At 49.5% G+C, this 20,878-nt stretch overlaps 2 protein-coding genes across 10 annotated transcripts in view; one reads left to right on the top strand and one right to left on the bottom strand.

The window, feature by feature from the left end:
* Positions 1-20,878, bottom strand: part of DAB2IP (DAB2 interacting protein) — a 1,128,147-nt gene that overhangs the window by 22,436 nt on the left and 1,084,833 nt on the right. For all 9 annotated transcript variants that reach the window (XM_063935968.1, XM_063935966.1, XM_063935969.1 and 6 more), the window contains one exon: positions 3,851-4,053. In XM_063935968.1, coding sequence (XP_063792038.1) covers positions 3,851-4,053 — 203 coding nt within the window. The remainder of the gene's footprint in view (positions 1-3,850; positions 4,054-20,878) is intronic.
* The window catches only part of TTLL11 (tubulin tyrosine ligase like 11), a 604,411-nt gene that overhangs the window by 552,261 nt on the left and 31,272 nt on the right, over positions 1-20,878 (top strand). The gene's annotated exons all lie outside the window — the stretch shown is intronic.

Raw genomic sequence — 20,878 nt, 5'->3', positions numbered from 1 at the left:
AGGATCACTGCAGCCGGAATGTGTCTGCGGTAGTATTTACACGGGTATTAGGGAGCAGGGAGGATCACTGCCGCCGGAATGTGTCTGCGGTAGTATTTACACCTGTAATAGGGAGCAGGGAGGATCACTGCCGCCGGAATGTGTCTGCGGTAGTATTTACACAGGTAATAGGGAGCAGGGAGGATCACTGCCGCCGGAATGTGTCTGCGGTAGTATTTACACGGGTATTAGGGAGCAGGGAGGATCACTGCCGCCGGAATGTGTCTGCGGTAGTATTTACGCGGGTAATAGGGAGCAGGGAGGATCACTGCCGCCGGAATGTGTCTGCGGTAGTATTTACACCTGTAATAGGGAGCAGGGAGGATCACTGCCGCCGGAATGTGTCTGCGGTAGTATTTACACGGGTATTAGGGAGCAGGGAGGATCACTGCCGCCGGAATGTGTCTGCGGTAGTATTTACGCGGGTATTAGGGAGCAGGGAGGATCACTGCCGCCGGAATGTGTCTGCGGTAGTATTTACGCGGGTATTAGGGAGCAGGGAGGATCACTGCCGCCGGAATGTGTCTGCGGTAGTATTTACGCGGGTATTAGGGAGCAGGGAGGATCACTGCCGCCGGAATGTGTCTGCGGTAGTATTTACGCGGGTATTAGGGAGCAGGGAGGATCACTGCCGCCGGAATGTGTCTGCGGTAGTATTTACGCGGGTATTAGGGAGCAGGGAGGATCACTGCCGCCGGAATGTGTCTGCGGTAGTATTTACACAGGTAATAGGGAGCAGGGAGGATCACTGCCGCCGGAATGTGTCTGCGGTAGTATTTACACAGGTAATAGGGAGCAGGGAGGATCACTGCCGCCGGAATGTGTCTGCGGTAGTATTTACGCGGGTATTAGGGAGCAGGGAGGATCACTGCCGCCGGAATGTGTCTGCGGTAGTATTTACGCGGGTAATAGGGAGCAGGGAGGATCACTGCCGCCGGAATGTGTCTGCGGTAGTATTTACACCTGTAATAGGGAGCAGGGAGGATCACTGCCGCCGGAATGTGTCTGCGGTAGTATTTACACAGGTAATAGGGAGCAGGGAGGATCACTGCCGCCGGAATGTGTCTGCGGTAGTATTTACACGGGTATTAGGGAGCAGGGAGGATCACTGCCGCCGGAATGTGTCTGCGGTAGTATTTACGCGGGTATTAGGGAGCAGGGAGGATCACTGCCGCCGGAATGTGTCTGCGGTAGTATTTACGCGGGTATTAGGGAGCAGGGAGGATCACTGCCGCCGGAATGTGTCTGCGGTAGTATTTACACCTGTAATAGGGAGCGGGGAGGATCACTGCCGCCGGAATGTGTCTGCGGTAGTATTTACACAGGTAATAGGGAGCAGGGAGGATCACTGCCGCCGGAATGTGTCTGCGGTAGTATTTACACGGGTATTAGGGAGCAGGGAGGATCACTGCCGCCGGAATGTGTCTGCGGTAGTATTTACGCGGGTATTAGGGAGCAGGGAGGATCACTGCCGCCGGAATGTGTCTGCGGTAGTATTTACGCGGGTATTAGGGAGCAGGGAGGATCACTGCCGCCGGAATGTGTCTGCGGTAGTATTTACGCGGGTATTAGGGAGCGGGGAGGATCACTGCCGCCGGAATGTGTCTGCGGTAGTATTTACACCTGTAATAGGGAGCAGGGAGGATCACTGCCGCCGGAATGTGTCTGCGGTAGTATTTACACAGGTATTAGGGAGCAGGGAGGATCACTGCCGCCGGAATGTGTATGCGGTAGTATTTACGCGGGTATTAGGGAGCAGGGAGGATCACTGCCGCCGGAATGTGTCTGCGGTAGTATTTACGCGGGTATTAGGGAGCAGGGAGGATCACTGCCGCCGGAATGTGTCTGCGGTAGTATTTACGCGGGTATTAGGGAGCAGGGAGGATCACTGCCGCCGGAATGTGTCTGCGGTAGTATTTACGCGGGTATTAGGGAGCGGGGAGGATCACTGCCGCCGGAATGTGTCTGCGGTAGTATTTACACCTGTAATAGGGAGCAGGGAGGATCACTGCCGCCGGAATGTGTCTGCGGTAGTATTTACGCGGGTATTAGGGAGCGGGGAGGATCACTGCCGCCGGAATGTGTCTGCGGTAGTATTTACACCTGTAATAGGGAGCAGGGAGGATCACTGCCGCCGGAATGTGTCTGCGGTAGTATTTACACGGGTATTAGGGAGCAGGGAGGATCACTGCCGCCGGAATGTGTATGCGGTAGTATTTACACGGGTATTAGGGAGCAGGGAGGATCACTGCCGCCGGAATGTGTCTGCGGTAGTATTTACACAGGTATTAGGGAGCAGGGAGGATCACTGCCGCCGGAATGTGTATGCGGTAGTATTTACGCGGGTATTAGGGAGCAGGGAGGATCACTGCCGCCGGAATGTGTCTGCGGTAGTATTTACACGGGTATTAGGGAGCAGGGAGGATCACTGCCGCCGGAATGTGTCTGCGGTAGTATTTACACCTGTAATAGGGAGCAGGGAGGATCACTGCCGCCGGAATGTGTATGCGGTAGTATTTACACCTGTAATAGGGAGCAGGGAGGATCACTGCCGCCGGAATGTGTCTGCGGTAGTATTTACACGGGTATTAGGGAGCAGGGAGGATCACTGCCGCCGGAATGTGTCTGCGGTAGTATTTACACCTGTAATAGGGAGCGGGGAGGATCACTGCCGCCGGAATGTGTCTGCGGTAGTATTTACACCTGTAATAGGGAGCAGGGAGGATCACTGCAGCCGGAATGTGTATGCGGTAGTATTTACACAGGTAATAGGGAGCAGGGAGGATCACTGCCGCCGGAATGTGTCTGCGGTAGTATTTACACCTGTAATAGGGAGCAGGGAGGATCACTGCCGCCGGAATGTGTCTGCGGTAGTATTTACACAGGTAATAGGGAGCAGGGAGGATCACTGCCGCCGGAATGTGTCTGCGGTAGTATTTACACCTGTAATAGGGAGCAGGGAGGATCACTGCCGCCGGAATGTGTCTGCGGTAGTATTTACACGGGTATTAGGGAGCAGGGAGGATCACTGCCGCCGGAATGTGTCTGCGGTAGTATTTACACGGGTATTAGGGAGCAGGGAGGATCACTGCCGCCGGAATGTGTCTGCGGTAGTATTTACACAGGTAATAGGGAGCAGGGAGGATCACTGCCGCCGGAATGTGTCTGCGGTAGTATTTACGCGGGTATTAGGGAGCAGGGAGGATCACTGCCGCCGGAATGTGTATGCGGTAGTATTTACACGGGTATTAGGGAGCAGGGAGGATCACTGCCGCCGGAATGTGTCTGCGGTAGTATTTACGCGGGTATTAGGGAGCAGGGAGGATCACTGCCGCCGGAATGTGTATGCGGTAGTATTTACGCGGGTATTAGGGAGCAGGGAGGATCACTGCCGCCGGAATGTGTCTGCGGTAGTATTTACGCGGGTATTAGGGAGCAGGGAGGATCACTGCCGCCGGAATGTGTCTGCGGTAGTATTTACGCGGGTAATAGGGAGCAGGGAGGATCACTGCCGCCGGAATGTGTCTGCGGTAGTATTTACGCGGGTAATAGGGAGCAGGGAGGATCACTGCCGCCGGAATGTGTCTGCGGTAGTATTTACACGGGTATTAGGGAGCAGGGAGGATCACTGCCGCCGGAATGTGTCTGCGGTAGTATTTACACGGGTATTAGGGAGCAGGGAGGATCACTGCCGCCGGAATGTGTCTTCGGTAGTATTTACACAGGTAATAGGGAGCAGGGAGGATCACTGCCGCCGGAATGTGTCTGCGTTAGTATTTACACGGGTAATAGGGTGCGGGGAGGATCTCACCTGCTTATTATGCCCTTCATCTGCATCTCCTTGTCGTCCTGCTGCCTCCGCAGCCGCTCTTCACTCTCCTCCAGCCGGGCCTGGTATTCCAGCAGGATCTTCTGGGTCTGCTCATCTTGGTTCTTACATCGGTTCTCGTACTCCTCCAGTTTCTTGTGGGATAGACGCAGCTTGTCCTGTAGCACCATGATTTCCTGTTGGTACTGTGGGCGAGACGGGCGTTAGTGCGTTGCCTAAATATGACCGTGATAAAGACCCCCTAAAACATGCCCAGAACTCAAATCCTGACAGATAGGCTGCTCGTTATTTCATGGTATGTTGGTTGCCTGATTGGTGTTGCCATATGGGCACCCGTCAAGAAGACAAACCAAATAAATAAATAAATCATTTTTTGGTGGTTGATGAAAATAATGGCGGCAGCTTTCCAGCTACAATGAACGACATTTGCAAGGTCACTGGAGCAAAAGGAAGTGTTACAATCAGTGATTGCACAGTGCGGGCGATAGGGCGTCTGCTCCCGGGCAGGTGTAAGCTTTATATCCAGCTACTACTGTGTGTTATCAGGCTGCTCGCTACCTGTCACAGGTGTGCAGGCTGAAGGGTGCCTGCCGAGGAGAGATTACAGCAGGTAAGATAAATAATCCATATAAATATTATTATCATATAATCATTATTATTTATCACGGGTGAGGCACCGTCACATTCCGCAGAGCTGTACATTGCCGGGATCACAATGCGCATAACATTCAATGACATGAAACAGGAAGTACAGATGGCCCTGGCCATAGGAGCTTACAATCTAAGGAGTCATGGGGAATAACCAGTAACTGCTGGCAATGGGGATATTGTGCGGCAGAGCAGCCATGTTGGAGGTGGCATATGAAGTGGAGGAACAGAGACAGAATGATGTAGAGAAATGGCGAGATAGCCGCCCAGGGTCTATAGAGGGGGTATGACTGTGTGAGATGTTGGTTAGTGCGGAGAGGGGGAGGTGGGTGCCGCTGCGTGCAAGTGATGATATAGCCAATATGGAGGGCAGAATACCGCGCCATAGGTTGCACTCACAGCGAGAGGGCTGGAAAGCCAGGCGTGACTCGTGTAACTGGCACAAGGAGGGAAACTATGGATCTGTACCCTGGCCCTGTCCGTTACACATTTATCTCATTCTATGTGGAATGCGGCGATGCCCAAAATATGAACTGCACCTCAAAGTGCCCCGATTTCACCCCAGAATCGTGTACGTGGTCCCATAGCGGTGCGTAAGCAATTACCAGATCACAGGTTACATGTGCGCAATTACAGGGACCCCAATATCTTATATTCCCACCCTGGGGCTCACATGCAGAACAGACCATGACCCCGATAACCAGAGACGGAACACATGGGCACCTCGGAGCAGTCCTCCTACGTACCCAATACCTGATGTACCTGAGTGACACTCACTGCAGAGGCCTCTGCGCTCAGAGTAACAGAGACAGACTGACAGCAGGTAAGAACCGCCTGGCCCATCTAGTCTGCCCTAAACACACAGGAGACAATTACCCCACCAGCAAGCATGGGGAGAATATACAAACTCCACACAGTCAGGGCCATGGTGGGAATGGAACCCATGACCTCAGTGCTGATCCAGTAATGCTAAGCATTACACCATCCGTGCTGCCATACTGTAACAGTCTTATCCGCACCTGGAGGAATAGTCTGCACATGGGGGAATAGTCTGATCCTCACAGAGGTGACCACAAAACTTTTTTATCTGCTCCTACACTATTATATTAAAGTGGAATGTTCATCTACACATGAAGACCTGGTCCAATATTCATTCATTAGGTGCCTCAAGTGAGGCCACAAATATGTGTGGTTGTATCAAGCCTTGGAGACAGCTACGTTGGAGCGGTTTCCCATGGCAACTTCTTTCCCAGCTTCTGTCATTATATAGAGTATAGACTGTGTTAGATAAAAGATAGCTATAAGCTGAGTGGTTGCTACGGGCAACTTCTCCACTTGATATCTCTCTCTATAAGGTTTGAAACATCTCCCCCATAGCCTTAAGTGTGTGTGTACACCAGGCACATGTTTGGTTAACAGTATAGGGGGGTCAGTACACTGGTCTTCAGGCAGACTGGGGGTTGCGGAGCACTGTTACCGGGTGTGGCGTACAGATGTGTCCTCTTACAACTTTGCTCCATGCTCTTCAAGACGCGTTACACACAACGCACAAGCACCGTGTGACTCGGCAGAGTTGCACGTCTTATTTTTACATTGCGAAAATGTGCCTTAGACGCAATGTAATGTTATAGGACGCACGAGCAGCTTCTGCTGAGTAAAATGATATGTGGCATGCCTATATTTTGTGTGTGACTGCAACTGTATCTGCATACAAAATGCTATGCTACAGTGTTTTCCTGGAAAACACTAATGTTTCATTTCGGATGCAGACAGAGCTCCAATTACACACAGAATATAGGCATGCCGCATATCATTTTACTCAGCAGAAGCTGCTCGTGCGTCCTATTACATTACAACTTGAAGGGCTGTTTAGCATGACTGCAGCATGGATGTAAGAGGACACATCTGTATGTACAGAGCCCCCCATCCTCTGTGGAGCAACATAATGGAGAATGAATACATAGGAGCTCGCCACCAGTATATGGGAGCGCCCAGACGCCTCTCAGACGTCCCCAGAACTAACAGACGTGTGATGGTGACATAAGGGTAATAATAGCTGTATTAGTGCAGTGATACAGTGTAATATATATATATATATATATATATATATATATATATATATATAGGGAGGGCATTCGCTCGCTCTTACTCCATATGCCGCCATAGCTATAAGGCAGAGGAGATGACGTGGAACGCCACAAAGGGGGCGGAGCTCACCAGCGGGGCCGCAGCACAATCATTCTAAAAGTATCAACTGTAATAAAAGAAAAGAACCAGCACAAATATAAACTGGCGACAGGTCCCTGTTATTAGGATACATACATATTTGCCCCGACTACTGCTGCATTCACAAATTACCAAACATTTGCAGTATATCCGTGAGACATAAACCCCATCAAACCCAGTGTGAAAACATAGGATTTTAATTGCCTACCAGTAAATCCTTTTCTCTTAGTCCGTAGAGGATACTGGGGTTCAATTTAGTACCATGGGGTAGAGATGGGTCCACTAGGAGCCATGGGCACTTTAAGAATTTGATAGTGTGGGCTGGCTCCTCTCTCTATGCCCCTCCTACCAGACTCAGTCTAGGAAACTGTGCCCGAGGAGACGGACATACTTTGAGAGAAGTCCGAACCAGCACACACAAACCAGAGGAAAGCCATGCTAACCCAACTTTAAACAGGAACAGCAACAGCTGAAGCAACAATACTTAACCATTAACAGTGCAGGAAAAACGAAGCACCGGGCGGGCGCCCAGTATCCTCTACGGACTACGAGAAAATAAGATTTTACTTACCGGTAAATCTATTTCTCGTAGTCCGTAGTGGATGCTGGGGACTCCGTAAGGACCATGGGGAATAGACGGGCTCCGCAGGAGACATGGGCACTTTAAGAAAGAATTTAGATTCTGGTGTGCTCTGGCTCCTCCCTCTATGTCCCTCCTCCAGACCTCAGTTAGAGAAACTGTGCCCGGAAGAGCTGACATTACAAGGAAAGGATTTTGGTATCCAGGGTAAGACTCATACCAGCCACACCAATCACACTGTATAACTCGTGATAAACTTACCCAGTTAACAGTATGAACAATCACAGAGCATCAGATAAACTCTGATGCAACTATAACATAACCCTTATTTAAGCAATAACTATATACAAGCATTGCAGAAGAAGTCCGCACTTGGGACGGGCGCCCAGCATCCACTATGGACTACGAGAAATAGATTTACCGGTAAGTAAAATCTTATTTTCTCTAACATCCTAGTGGATGCTGGGGACTCTGTAAGGACCATGGGGATTATACCAAAGCTCCCAAACGGGCGGGAGAGTGCGGATGACTCTGCAGCACCGAATGAACAAACACAAGGTCCTCCTCAGCCAGGGTATCAAACTTATAGAACTTTGCAAAAGTGTTTGAACCCGACCAAGTAGCCGCTCGGCAAAGCTGTAATGCCGAGACCCCTCGGGCAGCCGCCCAAGAAGAGCCCACCTTCCTTGTGGAATGGGCCTTAACTGATTTAGGCAGCGGCAACCCAGCCGCAGAATGAGCCTGCTGAATCGTGTTACAGATCCAGCGAGCAATAGTTTGCTTTGAAGCAGGCGCCCCAAGCTTGTTAGAAGCATACAGGATAAACAAAGATTCTGTTTTCCTGACCTTAGCCGTTCTGGCTACATAAACCTTCAAAGTCCCGACTACATCCAGTGACTCGGAATCCTCCAAGTCAGTAGTAGCCACAGGCACCACAATAGGTTGGTTTATATGAAAGGATGAAACCACTTTCGGCAGAAATTGTGGGCGGGTCCGCAATTCTGCTCTATCCGCATGGAAAACCAGATAAGGGCTTTTATGTGACAAAGCCGCCAATTCTGACACACGCCTAGCCGAAGCCAAGGCTAATCGCATGACCACCTTCCACGTGAGATATTTTACTTCCACCGTTTTGAGTGGTTCAAACCAGTGTGATTTCAGGAAACTCAACACCACGTTAAGATCCCAAGGTGCCACTGGAGGCACAAAAGGGGCTGAATATGCAGCACTCCCTTTACAAACGTCTGAACTTCAGGCAGAGAAGCCAGTTCTTTTTGAAAGAAAATGGATAAGGCCGAAATCTGAACCTTAATGGAACCCAATTTAAGGCCCAAAGTCACTCCCGACTGTAGGAAGTGAAGGAAAAGGCCCAGCTGGAATTCCTCCGTAGGGGCATTCCTGGCCTCACACCAAGCCACATATTTTCGCCATATACGGTGATAATGTTGAGCCGTCACATCCTTCCTAGCCTCTATCAGCGTAGGAATGACCTCATCCGGAATGCCTTTTTCTGCTAGGATCCGGCGTTCAACCGCCATGCCGTCAAACGCAGCCGCGGTAAGTCTTGGAACAGACAGGGCCCCTGTTGCACAAGTCCTGTCCTAGAGGCAGAGGCCACGGGTCCTCTGTGAGCATTTCTTGCAGATCTGGATACCAAGTCCTTCTTGGCCAATCCGGAACAAAGAGTATTGTTCTCACTCCTCTTTTCCTTATGATTCTCAGCACCTTGAGTATGAGAGGAAGAGGAGGAAATACATAGACCGACGGGAACACCCACGGTGTCACCAGTGCGTCCACAGCTATCGCCTGAGGGTCTCTTGACCTGGCGCAATATCTCTGCAGCTTTTTGTTGAGGCGGGATGCCATCATGTCCACCTGTGGCAGTTCCCACCGACTTGCAATCTGCATGAAGACTTCTTGATGAAGTCCCCACTCTCCCGGGTGGAGGTCGTGCCTGCTGAGGAAGTCTGCTTCCCAGTTGTCCACTCCCGGAATGAACACTGCTGACAGTGCGCTTACGTGATTCTCCGCCCAGCGAAGAATTCTGGTGGCTTCTACCATCGCCACCCTGCTCCTTGTGCCGCCTTGGCGGTTTACATGAGCCACTGCGGTGATATTGTCTGACTGAATCAGAACCGGTTGGTCGCGAAGCAGGGACTCCGCTTGACGTAGGGCGTTGTATATGGCCCTTAGTTCCAGGATGTTGATGTGAAGGCAAGTCTCCTGACTTGACCACAGCCCTTGGAAATTTCTTCCCTGTGTGACTGCCCCCCACCCTCGGAGGCTTGCATCCGTGGTCACCAGGACCCAGTCCTGAATGCCGAATCTGCGACCTTCGAGAAGGTGAGCACTCTGCAGCCACCACAGGAGAGACACCCTGGCCCTGGGGGATAGGGTGATTAACCGATGCATCTGAAGATGTGATCCGGACCACTTGTCCAGTAAGTCCCATTGGAAGGTCCTCGCATGGAACCTGCCGAAGGGAATGGCCTCGTATGATGCCACCATCCTTCCCAGGACTCGAGTGCACTGACACCTGTTTTGGTTTTAATAGATTCCTGACCAGTGTCACGAGCTCCTGAGCTCTCTCTATCGGGAGATAAACCCTTTTCTGGTCTGTGTCTAGGATCATGCCTAGGAGAGGCAGATGAGCTGTAGGAACCAACTGCGACTTTGGAATATATAGAATCCAGCCGTGTTGCCGTTACACTTCCAGAGAAAGTGATACGCTGTTCAGCAATTGCTCTCTTGATCTCCCTTTTATGAGGAGATCGTCCAAGTACGTGATAATAGTGACACCTTGCTTCCGCAGGAGCACCATCATTTCCGCCATTACCTTGGTGAATATTCTCGGGGTCGTGGAGAGACCAAACGGCAACGTCTGAAATTGGTAATGACAATCCCGTACCGCAATTCTGAGGTACGCCTGATGAGGTGGATAAATGGGGACATGAAGGTATGCATCCTTTATGTCCCGAGTCACCATAAAATCTCCCCCTTTCAGGCTTGCAATGACCGCTCTTAGCGATTCCATCTTGAACTTGAACCTATTCAGGTATATGTTCAGGGATTTTAAATTCAATATGGGTCTGACCGAACCGTCTGGTTTCGGGACTACAACATGGTCAAATAATAACCCCCTCCTTGTTGAAGGAGGGGAACCTTGACCACCACCTGTTGAAGATACAATTTGTGAATTGCAGTTAACACTGTTTCCCTCTCGTGGGGGGAAGCCGGCAGGGCCGTCGGTGAGGTGGCATCTTCTCAAAGTCCAGCTTGTATCCCTGAGACACAATATCTATTGCCCAGGGATCTAACAGGGAGTGAACCCACTTGTGGCTGAACTTACGAAGGCGTGCCCCCACCGGGCCTAGCTCCGCCTGTGGAACCCCAGCGACATGCGGTGGATTTTTGTAGAGGCCGGGGAGGACTTCTGTTCCTGGGAACTAGCTGTGTTGTGCAGCTTCTTTCCTCTGTCCCCGCCTCTGGCAAGAAAGGACGCACCTCGGACTTTCTTGTTTCTTTGTTCGAAAGGCTGCATTTGATAATGTCGTGCTTTCCTAGGCTGTGCAGGAATATAAAGCAAAATATCAGAATTACCAGCTATAGCTGTGGAGACCAGGTCCGAGAACCCTTCTCCACACAATCCTCAGCCTTCCATATGCCTCTTAAGTCGGCAACATCTATCCATTGCATATTCTACAGGACACATCAAGCAGAAATCGACATAGCTTTGACTCTAGGACCCAGTATGCTCATGTCTCTTTGGGCATGTTATATATATATATATATATATATATATATATATATATATATATCTATATCTATATCTATATCTATCTATCTATCTATCTATCTATCTATCTATCTCTTAAGACAGCATTTTTAATATATATATATATATATATATCTCTCTATATATACACATATATACACATATATATATATATATATATATATATATATACATACATACTAGGGTCTCAATCTCTGCTGATAAGTTACCTGTCCACGCTGCCACAGCGCTATAAACCCATGCCGACACAATCGCCGGTCTGAGTAGTGTACCAGAATGTGTACGCTATCTGCAGGATCCCTGAGAATAGCTGTTACGTCAGGGCTACCTTTTGGGCAAACGTCACACCCTAGGGGAAGATTCCCATCATATCCTGGCCCTAGTGGGGAAAGGATACTGCCTGAGAATTCTTTGTGGGAAACTGCAGTCTCTTGTCTGGAGATTCCCGCTCTTTTTCATCATGAGAGGAGGGAAATTTACCTCAGCTTTCTTCCCCTTAAACATGTGTACCCTTGTGTCAGGGACAGATGAGTCATCAGTGATATGCAAATCATCTTTTATTACAATAATCATATACGGAATACTTTTCTGCCATTTTGGCTGTAACTTTGCATTATCGTAGTCGACACTGGAGTCAGACTCCGTGTCGATATCAGTGTCTATTATTTTGGATAGTGAGCATTGAGAGACTCTGAAGGTCTCTGCGACATAGGGACAGACATGGGTAGATTTCCTGTCTGTTCTCTAATCTTTTGTGCAATAAATTCACCTTAGCACTTAATTACACATATACACATATCCAAACAGGTGTCAGCGTTGTCGACGGAGACACCCTCTCACACACATATTTGCTCCATCTCCTCCTTAGGGGAGCCTTTTACCTCAGACATGTCGACACAAATGTACCGACACACCACACACTCAGGGAATGCTCATCTGAAGACAATTCCCCCATAAGGCCCTTTGGAGAGACAGAGAGAGAGTATGCCAGCACACACCCCAGCGCTATTAACCCAGGAATAACACAGTAACTTAATGTTAACCCAGTAGCTGCTGTTTATATTGATTTTTGCGCCTAATTATGTGCCCCCCCTCTCTTTTTACCCTCTTCTACCGTGTAACTGCAGGGGAGAGACTGGGGAGCTTCCTCTCAGCGGTGCTGTGGAGAAAAAACATGGCGCTGGTGAGTGCTGAGGAAGAAGCCCCGCCCCCTCGACGGCGGGCTTCTGTTCCGCTTTCATGTACAGTTTTGGCAGGGGCTCATACATATATACAGTGCCCAGTGTATATTATGCAAACTTTTGCCAAAGAGGTCTCTAATTGCTGCCCCCCCCGCGCCCTGCACCCTTACAGTGACCGGAGTATGTGGGTGTAGTGTGGGAGCAATGGCGCACAGCTGCAGTGCTGTGCGCTACCTCATATGAAGACTGGAGTCTTCTGCCGCCGATTTCGAAGTCTTCTTGCTTCTTTCACCCGGCTTCTGTCTTCCGGCTCTGCGAGGGGGACGGCGGCGCGGCTCCGGGATCGGACGACAAAGGGTGAGATCCTGTGTACGATCCCTCTGGAGCTAATGGTGTCCAGTAGCCTAAGAAGCAGGACCTATCTTCAGAGAGTAGGGCTGCTTCTCTCCCACGATGCAGGGAGTCTGTTGCCAGCAGAGCTCCCTGAAAATAAAAAACCTAACAAAATACTTTCTTATAGCGAGCTCAGGAGAGCTCACTAAGTAGCACCCAGCTCGTCCGGGCACAGATTCAAACTGAGGTCTGGAGGAGGGACATAGAGGGAGGAGCCAGAGCACACCAGAATCTAAATTCTTTCTTAAAGTGCCCATGTCTCCTGCGGAGCACGTCTATTCCCCATGGTCCTTACGGAGTCCCCAGCATCCACTAGGACGTTAGAGAAAAGGATTTACAGGTAGGAAATTTAAATCCTATTTTCTCTTACGTCCTAGAGGATACTGGGGTTCCATTTAGTACCATGAGGATGTACCAAAGCTCCCAATCCGGGTGGGAGAGTGCTGAGGTTCCTGCAGAACTGAATGACCAAACTGAAGGTCCTCAGAGGCTAAAGTATCAAACTTGTAGAACTTAGCAAACGTGTTTGAACCAGACCAAGTAGCCGCTCGGCAGAGCTGTAAAGCTGAGACACCCCGGGCAGCCGCCCAGGAAGAACCCACCGAACTAGTAGAGTGGGCCTGTACAGATTTTGGAACCGGCAAACCTGCTGTGAAATAAGCATGCTGTGGATAGTGAGCCTAATTGGGATCATAAAGAACAAACAGCGAGTCCGTCTTTCTGTGACGAGCTGTTCTTTTCACATACACCTTCAAAGCCCTCACAACATCCTAAGGCTTTGAAGTAGCAGAGGTGTCGGTGACAACCGGAACCACAATAGGTTGGTTGATGTGAAACGCAGACACCACTTTAGGAAGAAATTGCTGACGAGTTCTGAGTTCAGCTCTGTCCTCATGGAAAATTAAAAAGGGGCTTTTGTGAGACAAAGACCCCAGCTCCGACACACGTCTTGCTGAAGCCAAGGCCAACAGTGCGACGTTCTTCCACGTAAGATATTTTAGTCCACCTCCTGTAACGTTTCAAACCAGTCATATTGGAAGAACTGCAGCACCAAATTGAGGGGTGGTCTTCAGTTTGCCGGCGGCCGGGCTCCCGACGACCAGCATACCGGCGCCGGAATCCTGACCGCTGGCATACCGACAGTTTTTCTCCCTCTTGGGGGTCCACGACCCCCCTGGAGGGAGAACAGATCACGTGACAAGCGCAGCGAGCCCGCAAGGGGCTCATTTGCGCTCGCCGAGCTGTCGGTATGCCGGCGGTCGGGATTCCGGCACCGATATGCTGGCCGCTGGTAGCCCGACCGCCGGCATAACATCCTACACCCAAATTGAGATCCCAAGGTGCCGTGGGTGGCACAAAGGGAGGTTGGATGTGCAGAACACCTTTCAAGAACATCTGGACCTCAGGGAGAGAAGCCAATTGTTTCTGAAAGAAAATGGACAAGGCCGAAATCTGGACTTTTATGGAGCCCAGACGTAGGCCCACATCCACACCTGCCTGCAGAAAAAGCAGGAAACGTCCCAGATGAAATTCCACCGCAGAATAAGTTCTGCTCTCACACCAAGAGACGTATTTCTTCCAAATACAGTGGTAATATTTAGACATTATCCCCTTCCTGGCATGGATCATAGTCTGGCTAACCTTGTTAGGGATCCCTCTTCTGGCTAGAATCAGCCATTCAACTTCCATGCCGTCAAACGTAGCCGCGGTAAGTCCTGATAGACGAACGAGCCCTGTTGCAGAAGATCCTCGTGAAGACGTAGAGGCCACGGATCTTCGAGGAGCATCTCCAGAAGGTCCGCCTACTAGGCCCTTCTTGGCCAGTCCGGAGCAATGAGTATTGCTTGAACCTTTACTCTTTTTATTTTTTTTTAGAATTCTTGGGATCAGAGGAAGTGGAGGAAACACGTATCCATCTGATAGAACATGGAGTCGTCAGAGCGTCTACCGCCACTGCCTGTGGGTCTCTCGACCTGGAACAATACCGCTTGAGCTTCTTGTTGGACGAGAGGCCATCATGTCGATTTCTGGATATCGACATGTCAAGCACCTGAACACTTCTGGTGGAGGCCCCACTCCCCCCGGTGCAGGTCGTGTCTGCTGAGGAAGCCTGCTTCCCAATTGTCTACTTCCGGAATGAAGACCGCTGACAACGCCACAGCATTTTTTTCTGCCAAGAGGAGAATTCTTGACACCTCTGACATTGCTGCTCTGCTTTTCGTTCCGCCCTGTCGGTTTATGTACGTCACTGCCGTCACATTGTCCGACTGGACCTAAATGGCCCGGTCTTCAAGAAGATATGAGGCCTGCAGAAGGGTGAGTTTAAGCACAATTAACCCACAAAGAGCCCTTAAGGGAGACACAGAGTTGTTTGGAGCCAGCCCCCACCGCGCCCTTATCACTAATGTCAAGCTTAGCCAGGTCGCAGACTAAGTACCCTGATAGGGGAATTAGTACACTAATAATCGCTCTCCCCCTGGTACCGCTGAGGTAAACTGGAGTCACACTGGAGGAACTGTGCGTCCCTGTCAGTCAGCGTCTGTGTCCACTGCAGAGGGAAAATGGCGCTGGTGAGCCGCTGGATCCGCTCATAGTGAAGGCCCCGCCCCTTCAATGGTGCGCGGTCTTCCCGCTTTCTTATACTGGCTGAGGTAATCTGGTGTTTAAAACGGAGAGAAAACAGTTTTACGGCTGTTTTTTTTGCCAGTGTGGGTACTGTGTACAGTGTATTGAGATGCAGCTGTGTACTGTGTCTGGAGACGCATTCCGCCCCGGTTAGAAGCCGTGCGTCTCTGTACCCTCATGCCGCCATAATGGCCGGGCGCCCCGCTAACCGGGACACCGGCTTAGTACTCGCCACTCTTCTGGCTCTGTTAAGGGTGGCGGCGTGCTGTGGGAATGTACGCTCGCCATGGTGGGGCTTGCGAATAGTTCCCTCAGGAGCTCAGTGTCCTGTCAGCGGGGAACGGGACCATTAACCCTTCAAGAGGTTGGGCCGTCCCCCCCCCCTAAGTCCCACGAAGCAGGCAGGCTGGTGCCATCCAGTCCTGCCTTACAATAACAAACATATAAAATAAATGCAGAAAACTCTGCAGGAGCTTCATTCAGCGTGACCGGCTCCTCCTAGCACATTTTCCAAACTGAGTCTGGTAGGAGGGGCATAGAGGGAGGAGCCAGCTCACACTCTCAAATTCTTAAAGTGCCCATGGCTCCTAGTGGACCTGTCTATACCCCATAGTACTAAATGGAACCCCAGTATCCTCTAGGACATAAGAGAAAGAACAAACTTACCGGTAGCCTAAATCCAGGTAATTAGAACAAGGGTCCTACATTCAGCAGAAAGAATACAATTCTGTGGGACTACTGTGTGGCACCAAACTAGGAGCATGATAAAATGTGCTGTTCAGTACAACTCTTATGGGTGGATATATTACCGGGAGATAATCACTTTTTCTATTAAAATGTTACCATCAAAGAACTGTTTCGCCAAACTCTCAGCACTCAAATGAAATGCATTGTCCGTTTAAATTAATGGGAAATCTCACTGTTTTTCAGGCAACTACTGAAGATTATTTATGGAGATTGCAAATCAAACGTTTACTTATACACATATACACACACACACACACACACACACACACACACACACACACACACACACACGCTGAATGATGCTGGCGCAGACCATTGGTTACCCACAGTCTGCCCTACGTGTCTGATGCTTAAACACAGACGTATATTCTGCAGTACTGTCATCGCCGATTGATGGGTGTAACACACTCCCAAAAATCAGGCCCTATGTTCACAGCGATGTATCGGGAACACTGTGCAGCAACAGAGAAACTCTCTCTCTCATCCCCAACAGGCCTATACCAACCAGAGGGCCCCACGGACATATCCACAGGGGGCCCCATAGTTATATTACATGAGGGACCCTGTACACCCATTCCGGTATTACTAACATATGCTGTAAAGCACCCAATGTAGAATACCGACATATATGATCCATAAAGGACATAAAAGGAGTTTTCTTCTTTGCGTGTAGATTTCAGGTCATGGCAACAAACAAGTCCCCACCGGAACCCGCTGCGTGGCACCTCTGACTCACTGCCTGCCACTAGCAGCCACGCGCTCCTCCAGACCAGGCAGCGGGGTTCCTACACACATATTTCACCATTAATGGCTTCGGCCTGAGCATATGTAACCTGGTATCATCCAAAGTAAAGTATGAGGCTGCACACAATATATTTCTCCATCTGTAGCAACCACCACTAAGCAGCATGGTAAAGTGCGCTGTTCAGTAATACCCCACCTTTCTAATGCAGCGTTGTTAGTTGAGATGGGAAATGTCCTCACATGCAATATACTGTACATGCCCCACACCTGGTCGTCAGTGACCGAAATGCTGCTAATATAGGACAAAAAGCTCAAACAGCAAAGCAAGACTGATCAGTCAGCTGTGTGTGAGCTCAGCACTATGCACGTAGCTAATCTGCCGCCCAGGTGCAGTGAGTCTGAGAGCGCAACACTGCCAGACACGGAACACTTCTTATAGCAGAATGACAGCTTCATAAACCCTTCACTAGCAGCAAACTGCAGATGGAAATTATATTAGTGTAACACAATTATTTCAGAACAGTTATTTAACACAGGGTTTGAGGCAGTGGTCCCCAGCAGGCCAGGTTCTAAGCACACCCCAGACCCCCCCTTCCCCCCAGACCCCCCCCCCCCTTCCCCCCAGACCCCCCCTCCTTTCCCCCCAGGACCCCCCCCCCTCGCACTGCAGCCTGATCTACTGCACATACAGTTCCTGGCTTTTCTTTCTGTCACTCCCGCCTTAGCATCGGGTATGGTTCAGTAGGTCTACAGCAAAAAGACAACCAATTGGTCAACCCCAAATGGTCAACAGGGTCAATAGGTCAACACATTTTTATTGGTTTCATTTTCTACGTTTCGCCATATCTGAGCCAAATTAGTGGAAACGTGTACCCTCGCGGGCTCGCTGATGCCTCACTCCGTTACCGCTGTGTCGGCACAAGTTACTATTCCCAATCGTAGTCCACGTGGATGGTAAATGATAAAGTAAAAATTAAGCAAAAAGGAAAAAACTTTTATCAACATATGTGTCGACTATTGTATTGTCGACCTTGACCACTGTCTACCGTTTGGAGTCAACCTATTGACCGTCTATATTTGCACTGTAGATCTATTAGCCGTGGTGTGGAATATAGAGTGTAAGCTCCGCTGGGGGCAGGGGCCGATGTGAACGAGTCTCTAGAGCGCTGCGGAATAGGAGGGCGCTATATAACTAACGGTTAGTAATCGTTGGCAGCCACGAGACAGAATTGCAGAAACTCCTCAATAATATTTCAGCAGAATAAAATGTTTCTTAGTAGAATGTAATGTGTTCTGGATCCTGCAGATGCCCCTGACATACACAGACGCGTCTCTGCGCCGCATCCGCGCACTGGTCCCGTCATAGCGTCTCCCAGTGCGTTCCGTTACATTAACAGTATAATTGGGTGCTGCTTCTCCGTCCAAGATATTAATTGGAGCAAGTCGGCTAATGCCGTGTTCCCGGTAATATTCCTCTGTCAGCAGTGTCTGGAGAGAGGGACGTATTAGATAAACCACACAGACTGTCACTGACGATCACAGAGAGAGACGAGGGTGATGGGCCGCAGCCTGCGAGTGGCAGACAGCTGCTATCCTCGTCTATATGGCTGCGTGCGGGGGGGCTGAGCCATCCGCTGGCAATTATTCTATTCTGTGCCCTGCGTATTTACATACTGCCAGGCGGGGGGGATTAGAACCTATCTTAATCATTGAGTAAGACTGGAAAAAGCTGCTCGGTGTGCCAGTGCTTCAGGCGGCTGCTCTCAGAGGGAACCATGGCCCCTGCCTGCACAGCGCCATCCAGCAGCGCCCGGTAGCCTGAGGATAGTGGTTTTATGGGACGTCTTCCCTCCTCCAATCCAGTCATTTCTTTAATGAGGTGCTTGTGCGGAAATGGACCCAGCTGGAAGCCCCTTCACAAAGAATTACTATGTGCAGCTCATGATAAGAGCTGGTTAACCAGCAGTGCAGAGACCGAGCGGAGCTTTCTGTGCTGTGTCATCCAGCCTCCGACCGCCATCATCAACTATGGATATGATACCAAGGTAGAACAGCATTCAGTTCCGGATATCGTCCACAGTAACACGTGCAGACACCTGCCAGGATTTTATTCTTACTGCCTTTAAAGTTCTCCGCCTTCCTGATGAATAAATAGTACCTATTCATAAGAATAGAGCCGGCTGCTGCAGTACCTCCGGTGGCCTGTGCTCGCCATGGTGGCGCTATTCTGTAAACTGACTTTGCATAAATTCTGAATAAAAAAACTTGCCAACAATTGTATGCTTGGTTGTTCTCAAGGAAAGGTCTTTTCCTTGTAAAATAATCCTGAAACCTACAGTATAACCCATCAACCCCAGCTCCCTGTACAACTGCTTTCTAGGTGCAAATTGTATCTACACACACTTCCAAATCTCTGTTTTCACACGACCGGAAATAATTCTTAATCCTGACCGAGTCCTAAAATGTGATAGATTTAATTTCATGTGACAAAGCAGATTTAAATAATTTAGTCAACAACAAAAAATATTAGCCAACATGAAGAGGACATGTGTGAAGCGTAAGTGGCTGTAGAACCCATGAAGAGGCCATGTGTGAAGAGTAAGTGGCTGTAGAACCCATGAAGAGGCCATGTGTGAAGAGTAAGTGGCTGTAGAACCCATGAAGAGGCCATGAGTGAAGAGTAAGTGGCTGTAGAACCCATGAAGAGGCCATGTGTGAAGAGTGAGTGGCTGTAGAACCCATGAAGAGGCCATGAGTCAAGAGTAAGTGGCTGTAGAACCCATGAAGAGGCCATGAGTGAAGAGTAAGTGGCTGTAGAACCCATGAAGAGGCCATGAGTGAAAAGTAAGTGGCTGTAGAACCCATGAAGAGGCCATGAGTCAAGAGTAAGTGGCTGTAGAACCCTTATCCGGTGTAAACAGAAGTAATCATTTTCTGGATGTGTCTCTCAGTCTTGACTCGTATGTGAGGACTTCTGTTCCACTTCTCCTGGTAACGCTCATGCAGATCATAGACTCTGAGGGTATTACCGTATACACTGCTTTTTGTGTTCCACTGCAGCATCTCAACCGGGTAAGGTCTGGAGTTGGCCATCCTGCAGCCATGATTCTTTTCTTATTGTTGGTTTGCTCAGGATTGTTGTCCTGTTCTTCAGCTATCGGAGATGGCTGACACATTTTCCTCTAAAATACTCTGGTGGGAAGACGTGTTCATGGTAGGCTCATGACTGTGAAGCATCCAGGTCCTCCAGCCACCAACACCTGTGTGACGGCTGAAGCTGTTGTAAGACCAAACCACTCCAGTTTGATCTCATGGGTCTCATTGTTATGGAAGCTTTATTCTTAATTTAGATGCACCTCCCTGTTTGTCTTGGAGAGAAGGCTCCTGGCAGCTCTTCCTTTATAAGCGATACTTGTGCAGATGGTAGATTAGCCTTTATTGTGCTGAATGAGGCCTGTAGATCCCTGTATGTGGTATTTGGGTACTTCACTGTATGGTCGCTGAGTGTTGTCCATTTGTGTATAATATTTCTGTATAAGAATGATGGGGCTTCAGCAATTTCCAGACGGATGATCAGCAGCACCTCCTTCTCTGCGATCCCTGCAGAGGTCTCTTCTCCTTGGTGGTAACATGAGGCTGGACAGCAGGCGCTGACTGTACAGAGACTACGGCACATCTTGATGATGAAATAATGACGTGTACTGGATTCAGCAGACCAAAGAACCTTCATCATTAATATAGGAGCATCAGGGTGTACTTACTCCTACACACAAAGCTTAAGGGTCATGTTGGCTTATGTTAAATAAACAATGAAAAAGGAAAATGTGTTATGGAGCATTTGCCACTAGGAGATGAGTCATCACATTTTAGAACCCGGTGAGGACTAGATGATTGTTAGTTAGGTCCTGCTATGGAAAAACACAGATCTGCATATATAAAATGGACTGTTTCCCGTATCACTGCTGTGTTGGGGTGGTATAACTGCAAAATTGGGGTGCGATCATTTCATTTACTATAGTTTATAGTTACAATTCTCCTGCTGCCTGTACAGTCTGTGACTGATGTCGGGG

This window comes from Pseudophryne corroboree, chromosome 8 (genome assembly GCF_028390025.1).
Source record: "Pseudophryne corroboree isolate aPseCor3 chromosome 8, aPseCor3.hap2, whole genome shotgun sequence".
NCBI classification, from domain to species: domain Eukaryota; kingdom Metazoa; phylum Chordata; class Amphibia; order Anura; family Myobatrachidae; genus Pseudophryne; species Pseudophryne corroboree.
Note: the sequence above shows the minus strand (reverse complement) of the source record. Positions and strands in the feature narration are given on the sequence as shown.